This window comes from Myripristis murdjan, chromosome 3 (genome assembly GCF_902150065.1).
Source record: "Myripristis murdjan chromosome 3, fMyrMur1.1, whole genome shotgun sequence".
In the NCBI taxonomy this organism is placed as follows: Eukaryota; Metazoa; Chordata; class Actinopteri; order Holocentriformes; family Holocentridae; genus Myripristis; species Myripristis murdjan.
Window position 1 is genome coordinate 35351100 of NC_043982.1, and position 18582 is coordinate 35369681.

General features: G+C 40.5%; 1 protein-coding gene across 1 annotated transcript in view; it reads left to right on the top strand.

Annotated features, from left to right (window-relative positions):
* adamts7 (a disintegrin-like and metallopeptidase (reprolysin type) with thrombospondin type 1 motif, 7) overlaps positions 1-18582 on the top strand; it is a 121792-nt gene that overhangs the window by 7725 nt on the left and 95485 nt on the right. The window contains exons 3-4 of the mRNA XM_030044835.1: positions 12332-12512; positions 14314-14510. Of these exons, the coding sequence (XP_029900695.1) occupies positions 12332-12512; positions 14314-14510 (378 nt within the window). The remainder of the gene's footprint in view (positions 1-12331; positions 12513-14313; positions 14511-18582) is intronic.

The following is an 18582-nucleotide window of genomic DNA, read 5'->3' on the forward strand; positions in this document are numbered from 1 at the left end:
GAACTGATTAACATTTCAAGGCCATTCAATCAAAAGGGGACGTGGCACTGATGGCGCTGTGCTCACTTCCTCTCAGGCCACACCCACTTCTGCTTGTGCTCTTTATTATAGATTCTGGACCAGAGGTATTCGCTCTACTGACTTTCATGCATTTGCTTGTTTATCTGTTCATCTCATATCAGTTTAAGTAAATGAAAAACCTTCTAATAACAATAGTTTTTTCTTTTTTCTTTTCTTTTCTTTCTTTTTTTTTTTTTTTTTTTTACATCCAGCCACCTCAAATGGTATATCAAAGTGTGGGGGGTGCACCAGTGGTGGAGTACAACCTGGTTACTTGTGTTTTATGTATTACTAACTATACTTTTTTAAAGCTTCCTCAATTTATTTCTAGGGGATATTCCAAGTACAGGCAATGTTTGGGTCAAAAATACTAAAGTACTTGGATGCTGAATTATTAGCATAATAAATGTTAGGGAGTTTCTCTTTGTGGCAGTGTTGCAGAAATTAATGTGACAGCTTGCAAAGACTTTCAGTGCACACAGACAAGCACAATATCAGGATGACAGGAACTCATATACAGTGCAATGAGATTAAAAGCACAGAATAGAGGGTGAACCAAACAAATTATTCTCTGTTAATATACATTTGTCAGTAGGAAATAGGTTTCAGTGTGGTTGTAACACTGTCCAGTGTGAACATATCCAGTGTATTTATACTGAGAGAAAGAATAGGCTGAAGGAATGACTGATACAAATTTATTCCAGTTCCATAATTCAGTTTGTATTATTATAGTTTCAAACTACCTCTTTTGCATACAAATTTGCATTCTCTCTGTAGAAAGAGGGAAGTGTTGAGTCATGTTGCTACAGCGAAGTAAATACCACCACTGAGGGGTTTGAGGGGTCACTAAAGTAGACGAGTTGCAAAGTTTATTGGTAGTGGCTTAAATTCCTCAGGCTGTGGCAAAATCCTCACCCAAGAATGACACAATCTTGTGCAGACATTGTTACATAGTGAAAAACTGCAAATACCACATGGGTAATAATGGATGGCTGTGATTAATTCTATATAAGCAATGTTAGGCTTAACAGGCTGTGCCATAGCGGGGGAATAGCAGCATATTGAGCCACTGATGGATATGATGATTTTGGGAAGAGGCTGTTAATCCAATAGATGGTTATGTGTTTTAAAAGGACGGTGCCCAAAAACATGCAACTGTTCGTTAAAATGTTTTTATTGTCATCATTGGCTCTGGAAATCATCATGAAACTGTGAGAATCTGAATTCCGTTCTATGCGGACAGAGGCCGATCAGTTGGTTTTTTTTTTTGGAGGGATTGAAAATTACTTTCACACTTAAGAGGCTCTCCAATTAAAACCTGGCTTCTAATTTTCTTCCCTCCACTCCGTTTTACTGACTCTTCAACTGCACCTGTTGTCCGCTCTCCTCAACAAACAGTCGTAACAGTATTTAGTTTGTTACCTTGTTAGCTTGCCAGGCCGAGGATTACACCAGAAGAGGCAAGGGCTAGCAAAGGCTTCCACCTAAACATGAAGCTTTAACCAGCGATGGCATCAATCATGGGTTTCCTCACATCAACTCTACCACTAACTAGGGCTGGATGTTGCTGTGTATTTTTTGATGCTGGTACCAGTACCAATACCTTGAGTTCGATACCGGGTCCTGAACAACACTTTTTTAATATACCAATTTTATAAAATCTCATTATAAAATTAATTTTATAATGTCTCTGGGTGGAACATAGTGTTTTTCCTGCATGCCTCTATGACATGTAAAGTTAGACAGCCAATCACCAGCATCATTAGATCTTGGTACAAGCATGCTGCCTGCTTATTGGCTCACTGACACTGAAGAGATTTACTCCTTAGGTATTGAATTTGGTACCGAATGATGCAATTCAGTTGGTGCCATAAAAGTGTCAAAGTTTGGTATCCAGCCCTACTACTAACTATAAGCCTACTAGTTTATTGTTGCAGCACAAGTTCCAACGAGAAAATATTTTCACAACAGCCAGTTAGTTTTACCAGAGTTGCAACAATATGTTTTCTCTGGGAGGAACTCCTTCCAAGCTCTACTAGAATGTATTATTAATGAAAAATATTTTTTTCTGGGTGAAAGTGGTTGCTGACAATCTTTTCTTCCCTTTTGATATGTGATATGTCTTGTTACTCCTAGATGAATGGCCTCTGCCTTCTCAGCTGAGTGCAAAGCATGCTGGACCATGTTTTTGAGATAGGAGGACACAGGACAAACTGAAACTGATGGAGGATGTAAAGAGGCTTTGGCAGTTGCTGTGTAAAATTGGTGAGACAGTGATCGCTCTCTGTTGCCACAGGAAAGGAATTACGTTTGGGGCCTTCTTGGATAAGCAATAGATGTCCTCATCCCATTTGTGGTTGTTGTTGTTTGGGGCTCTGGGGACTGAAAAACCTGTGATCCACTAATCTCCAGTGGGTATGAGCAATTCCATCAGCAGACAATCCTCGTTTTAACAGTTTTGAGCGTGCTCATTTCCAGATTGTTGACAGGACTACATGACAGAGGTGGGCCTCCTGCACATAGCCTGATTGCCGATCATTGTTGATAGGGTGAAGCCCATCAAAATGATGTCTGCAAACTTAAGCAGTTTTATTTATGTTGGGTTGCAGGCTCCATCACTGGTGAACAGGGAGTAGAAGAGCAGAAGGAGCAAACAGCCCTGCAGTGCTCCTGCACTCAGAGAGGTCAGACAGACAGAGTTCCTGCCATATAATTTGCATTCTATCTGTCAGGACGTCCGAGGCTTACCAACAATTTGGAGTGCTGAGATTAACCTGGGGCAGTTTACTGTGGAGCAGTTGCTGCCATGGCTTAGATTTAGGATAAGGCGCCAGGTGTTCAAAGTACTTCATCATGACAGAAGTCAGTGCCACTGGACAGAAATCACTGATGCCGGTAAACCTGTTTCCACCAGATTGGCAAAAGTTGCATACATCCCGTAGGACAACCCAGATCTTTAGTTTGGACACGTTCTCTCTATTTGTGTTCACTTGTAAATATACATATAAAAACCTGCAAACTGTGAGTCATCCATTGCAATCACGAAATGCTGCTGTCTGAATCTGATGGCAGCAGTCATGCCACATTAACATGACTTTGTCATTGCAAAAGTTGTTATCTTTTTCTTTTATCTGTTTTACTTATTTATTATTCTGATGGAGAAAATCCAGGAAGAACAGAGATACTCTTCTATGATAGCTTTGTCAAGGTCAGATAGATAAGGTTTGATCCCCAGCCGGCTGTCTGGCCAGGGTCCTTTCTGTGTTGAGTTTGCATTTTCTCCGTGTGTCTGCATTGGTTTCCGCCAGGAGCTCTGGTTTCCTCTCACAGTCCCAAGACATCAGTCAGTGCCATTTTTGTCTAATTATAGGTATTAGCCTATGAATTCAACTCTATTCGCTAACAGAAGGAAGAGATATACATCATCACTTTATTCTAGAGATTTCAGCATCATTTATGTTGGAAGGCACATACCTTCTCCCACATGCTGTGGGAGCCTTCAGTTTTTTCAGAGAAGAGGTTTAAAGGCACAGTACGTACAATTTGTTGGTTGCAGTTTGCAAACGCAACGTTCAAGATTGGTTCCCCCTTCCCCGGCTCAACAACATCAGAAACGCACATCCCCCAACTGTGGTTGCCAGAACTCAGCCCAGTGTACCACCTGCATCATCACATACCTACATAAGGCAGCATCTCAAGATTGGGGTACCTGACTACCTGCAGGAAAATGGTTGACAAGATATCTTGCAAATATTTTATCAAATAATTTATTAATGGCATTGTTGGTGTATATGAAGGAATAGCTGTGGTAATAGTTTGATGACTGTTTCTGTTTAGTCAGCGAGTTCATTGCTGTTTACTCTACCTGTCTAATAGGCACAGTAGTAAAGGACAATAATTACTTGTCATGATAATATCATTACAACGCCAAGTGATCTGTTAAGTTAGAAAAAGCGATCAGCAAACCATCAGCAACACTTGCTAATTGTTTTTTTGCCCAAACAGGAGAATTTAGCAGAGCTTCCTGAGCTTCTGACTCAGACGACACTAATTACAGTGTCAGCCAGGGCAGAGCAGAGGGGGGCTGAGGAGTGGGAGCTGGAGGCAAAGGCAGAGTGAGGGGTAAGGGTTAGACAAGGTTAAGGAAGAGCGAGAGAGAGAGAGAGAGAGAGAGAGAGAGAGAGAGAGAGAGAGAGAGAAAAGAGTGAAGCCTGGTGAAGAGCGGCAAAAAGTGGAAGCTCTCTAAGAACAGAAGTGTCCATACAAAGGTCTATTTAGGCTAGTATAATAATATAGTATAACTGTAATACATTCTTTATTGGTTTGTAAAGAAGAGCTACAAAACTTATAACCAAGAAAGAAAGGTTACCTCTGATCACACTGGATGCACATTATGATGTAGATGTATGTAGACTTATGAGACCTCACTTCTGTCCCCACAAATTTACATGAAAATGTACAAAATATACATAAATTTTGTGTCCATAGTGTCAATTCATAGTCACAATATAGTTCAGCAAAATTTTCTCTACATGGGAATTGGAACTACATTGGAAATCATGCAGAGCCTGGGAGGTGCAATGAGTAGAAAAAAAATATTTTTAGGGAATGATTTACTAATTTGTGTCCATGAGATATAACCTGTTCCCTCAATTTAATTAACTCTTTCCCATGTTTTAGTTAATTTGTGGCCACAAAATAAGTGTGCAGCACCGTTCCTTTCTCCCGGGACCAAACTGCAACTGCAACAGATGACATTTGTCCCTGAGGAGCTCCAGGCGCAGACTGGGTGTGGACCTGCCTCCTTACTGGGAGTCAGGTTCAGACCAGGCAGCGTTGGTCCCCGAGGAGCTCCGGGCACAGACCTGCTTCCTTACCACTAATCAGCTTCACATGTTAGTCTTTTATATCCGACACAGACAGACACTTCTGTTGTGACCATGAATGAACTAAAATGTGGGAATGAGTTAATTTAATTGAGGGAAGGAGTTGTATTTCATGGTCACAAATCGTGGTCTTGATTTTTTTTTCTCATTGGACTGTAGTATCACATGTAGTCAGGGATGCAAGCAAGTAACTTTTTTCTGCATACATAAAGGCCGCCACATTTATTCCATTTGTCACATGGTGTAAGTAACCTTTTCAAACTTCCCTCAGTGAAAAACATCTTAGATACCATGACAAGTTGGAAGGAAAACCAAGTGACCTCCATTTTAAGTAGAATTAAATGCCTTGCCAGAAGTGTTACAAAGGCTATGAAGTATGTCTCTGGTCTTAAGAGGTACAAAGGCTGGAAGGATCCCAAGGAGAGCTGTGATAGCAGTGGCTTTGATGGAATTTTGACAGTTTCAGATAGAGCGGCAATACATTAATACGTGTAATGATGGGTTAGACCAGAATGTGCTCATTTGGATGAGGAGTGAACTCTGCAAAGAATACTGTCCCAGAAATCCTCTGGGAAATCTTCACCTCTCTTCCCCTCCCACAGAGTTCTTTTGTTGTTCAAAGAGATTGGATTTAGTGATTGAATTGGGGTATACTGAGGAGAAATCATGCCTTAGTTTATGAACAATGTTGCTGTGAAGGATTATATATTTTGCTATGAAGCAATCTTGAGGGACAGATTCAAGGAAGATGGAAAATTAAATGTAGGTACCAAATATGAAGCCACGTATATTTATCTGTAGAGGCAATGTCTTGGTAAACAAAACTTTCCTAAAAGCTGCTGAAAGGATGTGATTTGTTTTTATTTGCAGGACTTTGAATGTTTTAATACCGACACCAATACTGGGAAATAATTATCTTACCTTAGCCATTCTTGGGGCTGAAGAGGAGAAAATTTGCCAACTATAAAACTTATAGTCTTAACTGTCTCTATATCCTTAACGTTGATTTAACCATGATATTTTCAGTGTTGTAGAATGGCAGTTTGATAGAGGCGTGAGTTAGGTCTGTCAGCTTGGCTGGTATTGTGGAGAAAGCCTCCATAGATAACCATGGGGGAGGAAATAATGATCCCTCAAGTTGAACCCATACCATACAATCCTAAAATTTGCAGCCCAGCAGTAGAATTAAAAACCTGGTTAAGCCAAACCTGCTAGTAGCTTTGGTCTCTCTGTACGCTGGGTAACTTCTTATTCCAAAACAAAAAGATGACAATTATGTGCATTTAAAGCGCTTCATTAATGATTTTTCTTGCCCTGAAAACATTTCATGAAAAATGAGTACCAAACCTGACAGGCCATTTGGGCACACTGTCACTCCACTACTGGCTTTGTTCATTTATTTGCTGTCTCAACCTGCTTCAGCCTTCATTTTTCACTGTGAAATGTATCCTCTGAGCATTAAATACGATTGCCAAATATGAATTTAACAGGTGCCATATTTTGCCACCTGGGAGAATATCGTGGCGGCTGTTTGGGACTAACATTGGCTTTAATTGTGTGGTGTAACGACCTGCTCTGTACAGTTTATTTCTGATTAACAGAAATGGATATTTTGGAGCACAACCCAAACATAACACATTTGATGATCAAAATTATTGCACATTTTCAAGGCGGTAATCCTCCTAATTAGATGCAGCTGTAAATGGAGCCTTGTTGGGGTCCAAGCACACCCCTTCCCCACTATGGTGGCTTTTGTGCTGCTCTGGATTTTTGCTTGATGCTTGTATGTTACAACCAGACAAGAAAGGGAGGCTCAGTCTGTGGTCATCCTGACTACATGACTGAGCACAGAGCCAGAACTCCTGTCTGGCTTTCTGTGGGACCCCTGTGAGCTTCGGACAGCCAAGAGAGAGGAAATGGGAACACAAGATGGAAGAAAAAAAATATATAGGGCAAGGAGTGGTTAGATACAAGGAAAGGTGGAATGGAATTTGTTTTTGGCAAAGAGCCCAGCATAGTTCTATGTACAGTTTTCTCTATACAGTAGCTGCTCTTTTCCTGATCCTGTGTTGTAGGGCCTATAATTAGATGGTCCTCTGCCAGTTCTATGGCCTTGATGAGGGTGTAGGGAGATGGCAGTCAACCTGCTCAGGCATCTCCAAGGGGAAGACACCAACAAACTCCATGGGAAGCTGGACCAGTGGCACTGGGTTCCTGTAGCCAGTTTTTATTTTTATATCACAAATTACCTCAGGCTGTGCTTTCACTATTTATTTTTCTCTCTTACGCTCCCTACGTACTAAACAACTGTTTAACCATTAACTATCACGATTAACTATCAAATCCACAGCATCAGCACCATTATGGCTATTGATTAACTACTAGGATTTTGTGTGTAAGCTATAAGTGCAATGAACTGCGCTCAAGGTAGAGTCTAGCCTTGGCACAATACCCTTTGGTAATCTTTGGTTGTTTTGCCTTGCATGTTTCATGAACATATTTCTTCAACATGTAATTGATTGATGCAGAAATTATTTCATTAGAAATGTCACCATTTAAAGCATATTGCTTAGAAGTAGAGCACCAAAAAAGAAGTCAAGGCTGCCGTCTTTGAGTTTGTTACATTGGAAAATTGGTGCATAACTGTCTTCAACTATGTTTTAAAGTTTAATTGTTCATATGAGATGTAGTGTGTCTGAACGCAGTGAAAGTAGACACAAGAGCGATTTCCTGTTTGGTTCAGGCAAATTCGGTGCAGTTCTTTCACGCCAGGCCTCGTTGACTTTTGTAGGGACAATTCTCTATGGAGCAGCGCAGGAGCCTTTGATGGAGTGAACAGATGAAAAGCTACGACCAAAACCAATGTCCCAGTTCAGAGGGTTGGTTCACCTCTGCCAACCCCGTTAATTTCTTATCTAAGGAAGCCTAGCAGTGTATTATTGTGTTTACACCATGGCCAACTAAGAATTTAGTAGAGTTAATTAATTTAGGGAGTGATATGCTCTGAAAATTTTCTGCCTGCTCTATTTTGGTATGAGTCAGACTGATATTTGGAACAGCCTGGCAACAGAAACAGTACCTGACCTGGCAGCACCACCAGCTAATTTAAGAGACGTCATTCAACAAGAGCCACCGCAGTGTAGACAGTGGCAGATTTAGGGTCATGGGCCCCTAGGCAACTCTTTGTCTGAGGCCTTTACTCATCATGCTTTACCAGAAAAAAAAATAATTTAGTGCCATGTGTAAAAGCGTGCCAGGAATATTACATGGTCCACAAGCACACACTGCACTGGCATGAACACACACACACACATACACACACATACGCACTGAGACAGACTTTACTATAAACAGCAATGCTCCAGAAAAAGGCATTCCCAGTGCATCCTCAGGCTGGTGACAGTATCTTTCTAAACCAACAGGTACAACATCTCAACATCTGCAGCAGTACAGAACACCCCGTCTTGCTGAGGCAAAATCAACACACTGTGCAATACTCGCATAAACAAAGCCATAAAAATACAATAAACAAAGCAGCATGCCGGCAGTACATAAAAATAATAATGAAATAATGCAACAGCAGGATAATCATAAATATATTTTCCTTCCTTTGAGATGTTTTTCTTCCTTGTTTTTCTTATGGAGAAGTCCTTACTGAGGCTGGCAAAATCCACTTTTTGCAGAATATCACTTTGAATGGACATTAGAGAGAGGTGATTCGGTTTGTTTTGGCCTAGTGTTGATCTCAGTCTATTTTTAACTTGTCCCAGTTTTGAGGAAAAAAAAATCCCTGCTGTCACTAGCTACAGGCAAAGTCAAATATTGTCAAAGTGCTATATCAACATTTGGAAACACTGACTGTAGTTTCCTTCCCCTGATAAGCTGCAGCAGTGACCGTGCTGAGGTGTCCTTGTTTTCATTGATAAAATTTCTGAATTGACCAACTTCTTGCACAAACTCCTCCTCCAGATCACCTGTATGTTTCTTCTGGAGAGTAGCTGCTCCTTTATGAAGATACTGTACAGAGATGGATGGGATTAAAAAAAAAAAAAATCCAAATGTCTGCTGAATATCTTTGTAGAACTGATATCTCCCATTCAGTTCCGCAATGAGTCTCTCTATACCTATCTGTATCTTTTGGTGTTTGTGTTGTCTTTCTGGGGGAGCGACATCTGCATCTCTGATCTGACATGTTTCAGGTCTGATTTTAACCCAGTATGTCCTCATATGTTCATCGGTTTTATCCCAGTGTTCAGCATACGAGCTATAGGTAGGGGGGATTTACAGGTGCAGCTGTCATGGAGGGAGCGTGGTGGCTGGGACATCATAGCTTTGTTTAATTTATTTATTTATTTTTTAATTTTTTTTTTTTTATTCATATTTTAACTCTTTATACATAACAACAATACACACAGGTCCAGACCTTGACAAATACAAACACATAACATTGACATATTCACAACAACACCACATAAAGGGGAAATCAGTGCAAGCTCATATTTGAATATTCAATTCATTGTTAAGGTTGTCTTATACAGGGGTAGGTTTCAAAATCAGGACATAAGCAGATACAAACATTTCTCATATTAACCCAGTTTCACAGTCAATCAAATCAAATTGAATCACATCAATATTTGCGGCGATAGTATATGCCCCCTCACCTGCTTCCAAATGGTTTCAGACCTAAACTTAGTATTATTTAATGTATCTGTGATTCGCTCCATACCTAGAAGATTAAAAAAAACTCAAATATCCATGTTTCTATAGAGAAACAATTTGGTTTGTGAATTTTCCAGTTTGACAAAATCATTCTTTGGGCAGCCAAAAAGGTTAAACCAACTGTCTTCCTTTCTCGTCTTGTTTTTAATTGTACAGCCCTGTGACCCAACAGACACATAGATGGACATGGAGCAATGTTTACATTAATGATCACTGAAATTAACTTACAGACTTCTGTCCAAAATAACTTGACTGCAGGGCAAAGCCAAAACATATGAAACAAATTTCCCACTTGTCCATATTTATGCCAACAAAGATTTAAGGCACTTGGCTCTATTTTTTTTTTTTTTTTTAAGTCTAGAGGGAGTATGGGACATCATAGCTAATTGCTGAAGTGTTGGTCCCTCGGTCTCAGACTCTTTATCTGAGTGAGATGCTTGGGAGGCAGCCTGCCTGGTGTCTTAGCCATGGCTGTGGCTGGCTGCTACAGCTAAGGATGCAGATGCAGTGTTAGCTCTTAGCTGACAGTCGTCCAGCTCCAGCTGCAGATCCTCATTATGAAGTTGTCAACTAGATGAAGGTTTGATAGCACTGAAAAATCCTGTCAAATTTGGGATTTTCTTTAGTAGATCTTGGCCACACTGGCCACACTGAAATTTATTTTCTTTATATATTTTCTCTGTGAGATGCTGGTCAGCTGTGACGTGTTAAATGGAAAAAATACACGAGGCACAGATGCGGCTCATCCTATGCGATGAGCTAGTGCCTAGTGCCTAGTTTTTTTACCTGGTACACCGACTGTGTCTGTGTGGTGTGTTGGTTGCGTGCCAGCCGTGTTTCTCCCTGTTTGAGGGCCATGTATCTGCACGTAAAGGGTAAAAAAATAGACCAGCTGTGCAAAAATGGAGATCCACAGTGTAAGGCCCACGCTGGTGTGTGAGGGCTCCATGGTGAGTGTAGCATCTTCAGTTCATTATAATGGAGACGCTCTGCTGCAGCAGCTGCGTTGCGCCGCATCCGTCCCTGGTGTATTTTGCCTGCTATTGACCTCACAAACCGGCCACGAGCGACCAGCAGCTGATTGAATAGATGTAGCCCACATCTACTCAATAAATAATTATCTCTGCCAGGGTAGCTGGAGGAGATATTGTTTTCACTCCTGTGTGTGTGTGTGTGTGTGTGTGTGTGTGTGTGCGCGCGTGTGTGTGTTGATGTGGAAAACTTCTGTCCAGATCAGGCCAGATTGACTGCAAAAAACTTCTTAGACTTGGTACCAAAAAACACCAATAAAATAAGTTTTGGAGGCTTCAAAAATTAAGGCTAAGAACCAGGCAGAGTCTTAAGCAGGCAGGTTTATTTGCATTCGAGATCTCAAATGGAAACAAACAGTGAGTCGATCACAGAGGAAGACTGGCGTTCTCAGTTTATGCACCTGTTTATATGTCCTCCCAACTGTCGTTCTGTTCATACAAAGAGATCATACATGATCTCAGGAGTAGCAGTGCCAGTGTCAGGCCAGCTGGTGAGATAACAGCTTTTAATTGGGCCAGATTTACCTTGGGTTTGTAGATCTTAGACTCTGGCCGATGCTTAGAGGTCTCTTTTCTGGATAAGAAAAAATCTGACTAGACACAGTCAAACTAGGTCAGGCTTTGATCTGCATTAAAACATGGCTTGTGTGGTCAGTGCAGGTGGAGGTTTGCTCACTACAGAGTATCACTTGATGCTTGTGAGCCTCTATGTCAACCCAGTGAAAAAAAGCATCACCTAATGGCTAGGCCCCTGCTACAAAGTATCACTGATACTGCTTAAGCCCTAACGTTTCTAGACTAATGCCGATTTATGTTCTTCATTATGAGCTCTCTTATCTTTATTACCCTCTACAGTGTTGATATTTTTTGGGCTCAGAATTACCTCTACAGTGTCCGTGGATGTTCTTGAAAACTTTTGGTCCTGTCAGTCTAAAGTTTTGTGTACACACTTATGCCTGTACCTTGAAGAACCTCTTGTGGTTGCTGTGAATCAAAACTTTTGCAAAATGTTTGTTTTGGGTACTTGCACTCTCTCTCCATACATTGTCTATTTCACCTGACCATCACTCCATCTCTCTCTATCTCTTTCTATCTCTCTCTCTGTCTCATTACAGCAGTCCCGTACTGCAATTCAGTGTCTTCATTGCTCTACCACACAGCTCTCGTACCATCCCTCTCTGCTCTGCACCTCTATTTTTTTATATAAATGTTTCATATGGGCCAATGGAGTTTGTTTTTTTTTTCTTTCTCTGAAGTAAACTGAAATAGTTAAAAACAGTCTGGCCAATCCAGGGCCCTTGTACATGTGGGGCCATCAGGCTGCAGCCCTGGCGAGCCTGAGCATGAATTTGCACGAGAATGGAGACAAGGCTGCAGCTTCTGAGTGAAGTGCATAAATCAGACTGCAGAGAGCAATCATTTAAATGTTTAAAAGAAAAGGGAAGAGAGGAGGAGACTGAGCAAATCGTGGCTGATCCACTTCCATCCCTGCTTGTATGTCACACTGATCACTAGCTGTCCTGCACTCTGACCTCTCTGAAAGTTAGGCAAGTGAAAAGCCCATTTAAATCTTGCGGATTTGGAAACTCTTAGAGAGATTAGCAGAAAACAAATTACAGTCTCCCTCCTCTGCAGACAGGACTGTTCAAGCTGTCCAATGAAGAATTCTTTATCCGGCCACTGGAGCAGTCGAGCGAGCAGACCACAGCACCACAAGCCCACGTCATCTACAAACGCCATGTCTCCCCCTCCACGAGTCAGGTAGTGCAGCCCATCTCAGGAAAACAAGCTGTCAATGGTACCTGTGGGACCAAAGGTAATCAGTTCACAAACACACACACACACACACACACACACACACACACACACACACACACACCATATAGAGTCTAGACAATCCTACAGTGTTTAAAACTATGTTCTGTATCCTGCTGTTCATTCCATTGCATCTCATCATGCTTTACATAAGGGCTTAAAAATTACTTGGTAGATATCTAAAATAGAATATTATCAAAATTTCAATATCCGAGTGGCTGGGTGTGGCCGGAAACACAACATGCCTGAAAGTCTCAATCCCTAGAGGGCAGTGTTGAGTCACTCTTTAAAACAAGTGAAAAAATATAACAGTGGGATTAGATAATACCACTTTTTTTCCCAACACAGTTCTACTTGTTACAAGACATTTTCTAGTAAGTATAAATATGTCGAAATAAGGGAGATCAACCCACTAGTATCAAGAAATTGATGTTTGATTCAAGAAGATTCTGGAAATAAGTTCATCAACATTGGAAGCAAATGGGGATTTTCTCATGCCACTGGCAGATCTGGGAAAATAAAGGTCTGAATTACCTAGATTAAATTACCTATTATATTCAACATATTTTTCAATGCAGACATAAGAGAACATGTTTTTTGATACAGATCTCAGCAAAAATCTCATCATTATCATCATTTAATTTTTTTAAATGTAAATGACAGTTATAATGCGAAATTTCTCTTTCCCACTAAAATCACATCGCAATCACAATACCTGTAAAAATAATTGGAGTATGATTTTCTTAACCATATCATTAATCCATAGGGTAGCCCATTTCATGCTAGGCTTTGCTTAGCAATTACATTAATTGAGCAACTGGTTGATACAAATCGAAATTTCCATTTAAGATACGTATATTTCCTGATCTTTTATCCGTCCTTATCTCACGGTCCTCGCTGACTAATAATCTCACAAGGACAAAAGACAGAAAGTATCAGTTTGTTATCTGATAAGTTAGCTGCTCAAAATGGGATGAGTAGGATTAATTGTGCCTGGTAGCAAACAGAGCGTCTTCGACAGATCAAGATGTATTTGAGTTCGTGGACACATTAAAAATTCAGCACAGCTTCTGCAGCTCAAAGTATTCCTATGAAATCCCCCCAGTCACAGTCACTTTAGTAGGTGTGGGTCAGTTGTGAGTTAGCTTGGGATGATGCTTGAGTCAAAGGAGACTGTTTGACTCTAGAGGTAGTTTTAATCTGAGGAGCAATCAGCCTCAAGCACAAAGCTCTGTTTTTGAGACTGTTTTGCCTCCTGTTACTGTAAATAATGAGGAATCGGTAAAATCTGCAGAATCTGCACAGTTAAGCCCATGTTATGATTTCTACTGGACATTGAATGGTTTGTGTTATTGTCAGAGAAAACCAATACAGAAGAGTATTGAAGAGTAAGGCACTCAGCACAAACCTCCACCAGCATCGAACAATTATCTTACAATCTGTTACACATCATTCATATCTCGTATATTTAAAATTAATTCGATTTTTTGGACCCTGCAAACATACCTCTGCAATTTGGAATCAAGTCTATCTTTATTAATTTCAGTTATGGCTAAAACATCATTCTTGTGACGGCCAATGGCCAGATTATCCCATAGTCTAATTACTTTTCCGTTGGCCCAGGGCTTATCTGCCCACTGAAATCCATTTCTTAAGATATCCTGCTGACAGGCAAACAAACAAATTAATTAATAAGTGTGAAAGTATAACCAGCCTAATTAAATAAAACGGTATTATTTAATATGTCTGAATACCGCTCACTGTATTAAATCCTAAATTTTGACATTTAATCTCATGTGCAGATCGTCATGGAGTGTTTGAAGACATGGAGAGACAACGGGAGCGCTGGGAGCGTCGGCGGCACAGAAAGAGGAGGATTCGTCAGCGCTCCGTCAGTAAGGAGAAGTGGGTGGAGACGCTGGTGGTGGCCGACTCTAAAATGGTGGAGTATCACGGGAGCAAAGCAGTGGAGAACTATGTACTCGCTGTCATGAACATCGTAAGTGTCCGAAAATACATAATCCGTGTTATTTAGTTATATAATAGTTGAACAACAACCAGTCAGGAGAACTTGAATTTTATCATCTGCAATATGGATTATTGAAAGCAAGTTAAATCAGATTTAACTGGTCAGATTTGAGAGCCTGATTGAAAATGAAGGACTGACATTTTTGGAGAGAGAGAAAAAAATGCTTCTATATATTATTTTTGCCTGTTTTGCAGGAACATACTGTATTGACAGTGATGATTCCCTGGTGGTCTAATATTCTCTGTCGTCTGTAGTTGTAATTTGAATCTCTCAAAACCAACTTGCCCAAATCGACTCCTGTATGTGTGGCATTGTAAAGTTATGATGTCGTCTCACTCAGGGGTGAAAGTAGATTGAAGTTCTTGCCAAAGTTCTTGTTTTGTCAGGTTCTTGACAAAATTTTTAAAATCAAAATCATAGCGGTTTCTTTTGTTTGAAATTAGAAGAAAATTCCAGCTAAATTCATCAAAAGGTGAATATTTCTCCTATCTCTAACCTCCACTTTCTCAGTTTCCACCTCTGTCACTTTTCCCTTAAACATTTGAACAACTGGTCTTTGCATTCATCTTTATGTTTGTGAGTTTTGGCAGGCAGCTGATGTTCCCTCTTCCTGGCGCTGAATGTTTTAGTGGTACAGAGTACTGAACCATATCGGCCTACTTTCACCGCTCCCGATTCATCAAATGCAGCCGCTTGGGCAGGAGCCCTAAGTGTCAGACGCTGCAAGCAGCCTCGGGCATCCAAATCTGACACCAACAGACATGGACTGTGTGGACTCTATCAGGTTGTCAGGTTTAGTCAAGCAGTGTTATTATGAACTGTACCAGAGTTCTGAGCATGTTACCCCTGGTTAAACATAGTTATGTTTAGGGTTATGGTGCGGTGAGGGTTCATGGCAAGGCTGTTTTAGGATTTTTGTTCGAGCAACATATTTGAAAAATTCCTTCCAGACCAAATCTGATCTGGCCGGGAATGGAGTCTCTGTCTGTGGTCCTTCTCAAGATTTCTTCCTTTTTTGTTGTTTGTTGTAAACTAGTGGGCATTTAAAGCCGATTGAGACTGTAAACAGTGATATTGGGCTTTAAATAAACTTGATCTTGAACTTGATAGAGTCCACACAGTCCACATCCCTGAGCAGCAAATTCAGATGCCCAAGGCTGCTTTCAGCATCGACCGGCTGCGGCTGCCCAAGTGGCTGTATTGACCACTCGGGAGTGAGATTGCATGTGTTTTGGACCTCTGACTGTTGAAATGCAGTTTCCATCTCTGATTAGGACAAGTCAGTAGAAATAAAATTATACCTCTTTGACAAGTGGCTCACTTAGTAGAGTGTGTACCACATATCAAGGCTGTGTCTTTATTGCAGAGGCCTGGGTCTGATTCCAAGACAAGCCCTTTGCTGCATGTCATCCCCTCTCTCTCCCCTGCCTTTCTTGTCTCTCTGTGCTGTCATTATCGTATAAACCAGAAAAAAAAAATCTCTGAAAAGAAATGAAAAAAGTTATTTACCCTCGAGAATGTCTTGATGGAAAAACATCTGTCCAGATTCGGTTTCAGTTTTTCCACCCTCATGTTTGTAGAGCAGTAGCTCAGCGTTTACAAGTTTTTTCTCTCATCATGTGTCTTATCTCATAAGGCCACAGCTCCCAGCCCACTCACGCTCATGTTATTACTATCTCTGAGTTAGGGGTTAAGTCAGCTGACCCGTTGTCTGTTATTGGTTAGTACATTAGAGTTTTTTTTTTTTCCAAAATACAGTATGTCTGGCCTGGCCACAGCTACTGGACAGGCTCCCGAAGGATAGAATATCAGGAAAGGGAATTCAGTGAGAGAAGCCCACGTTCTGACTGAATTAACAGACAATAATACTTGGAGGAAGCAGCCATTATTCCTCACATCCTCTCAAGGTACTTTTTTTTTGCTTTTCGAGTCCTCCACACTCCACACTTTGAACTTTAAAGCCCAGTGCGATTCAATTTTGTGAAACAATCTGGTGCAGCATCAAGGGAAACGACCTCTCAGTCATGTCCTAACAATAAGTAATGGCATCATCTTCCTAAGCCACCAGCTGCTCCATTGTCTAAACACTGACGTTATCTTGATGTTGTTAACTTCATAAGAGATCTGTGCTTATGTCTTCTGCTGGGTGTGCGCCCAGTAGGATGTTTTTTCAACACACTTCACAGCTAGGGCAGTTATTCTTAGTGGTAAAAAAATAAAAAATAAAAATAAGCCCATTCACAAGCAGAGGTTTGTATTCCCTTTCACATTTTGATGTCATGGTCAAGTCAGTGTGCGCATTTCACTCTCAAAGCGCTGAGTATGAGGCTTGAAAGGAAGCTATGAACAATACAGCTGCACTTTGACAAATATAGAATGCTAACGGTCTTACAAGAAGTAGTAAGTCAAAGGCAACTGGACTTGTTTGTCTCCTGGATACGCGGTCAAAACATCTTCAAGATAAACAGTCCAGTTATCTTTCACCCACTGGTTCTTGGTATCCTTTGACCTAGACGGCTGAGAATCTTCACAAACTTAAAATGAATGACTTCCTTCATGTTTTATGAGTAAATTCCATCAAATCCTTGTTTCATGATAAATACCTCTTGACCGATTAATTAAAAAAAAGTCATGGCTCAGATATTGAAAAGCTAATTTCACAGTTAATTCAGGGGATACGATATGGATATGATGCAGCAATGCAAAATTAACCTCAAGCAAATAGGAGTAGGTGAAAAATAAAGCAGAGCGGATCATGCAGTCACTTAGCTGTGAAACTGGCAAAAGATCATGTATCTCATGTGGAAGGCAGATGTGTCCGCTCGCCAGGACATATTTCTTCAGGGTTGAATTAGCAGATTTGTAATGCTTTGGAAGGTGGAGGCTGCTTCACACCATGGAAACAGATGATAAAAGGCTCCTTGCCTCTCATACTCTCTTGACTTTTCACGAGATCATTATCATGAGGAACAAAGAAGAAATGTACCTTCTGGTGAAGTGGCAACATGCATTTTGATAGTAGCAATCATGTTGCAGTAAGGCCTGGACCATCTTTCACCTCTCAACCACATGCTCACATTCACTTTATAAGAAAATGACTTCACCTCTGTCCCTCTAGGCAGCGGTTCTCTTCAGCTGTCACTTTTTCATGAAGGGGTTGTCACATACATCCTTGTTTTTTGGCTGTCCAAGATATATAAGAAGTTTGATTTTACTCACCCACTTGACTTTGGCTGAAGAAGGATCTGGAAACCGATGCACAGACCTGACGTGTCTCACTAAACTCAAGGGAAACTGAATAAAATAGTATGTTTTTGACCCTACATTACTTTTTCAAACTTGTATAAGAGCGTGAGTTTAAAAAGGCTGTAATCATAATCAAGGAATGTCAGGAATAGTATCCCTCTAAAGATCTAGGTAATCAAACTATGACTGCAGCTGGGGGATTATGGCTTTTCAAGGTTTGATGTGCCATGTTTAACATTATAATGATAGGAAATGTTTGTATGGAAGAGTGTTAGAGTGTTATGAGTTTATGTGGAAGCTACATGTTGATGGGTTGTGATGATATCAAACCAGACTCTGACTCTGTTTACTTCCACCAGTAAGATATTCCCTTTTGAATCACAAATAATCATCTTGTGAATTGCTTGATGCATAAAACAGAAAGCATTTGTGGCATAGAAATATCCAAACAAACAAGACATTTGCATTCATTTTCAAATACTGTGTTTTTCACCTTAAAATAGTATTATTCTGATATGACTCAGATCCTACCATCTTTTTCTTTGATTGCAACTAAACACTGGGGAAAAAAAATAGACTGTTTTCAAAAGCATGCTGTGTATAAAAAAACATATTTTCATGCGATTACGATGTATTGGGGAGTGTTACCTTGCCACTGTTGCCAAGAGCATGCTCAGGAGGGAATTTGTTGGGTTTCTCTTTTCTTCTGTAATTTGTAGAGCGTGATCTTTACCTACTCTACCTGTAAAGCGTCATGAGATAACTTATGTTGTGATTTGACGCTATATAAATAAAG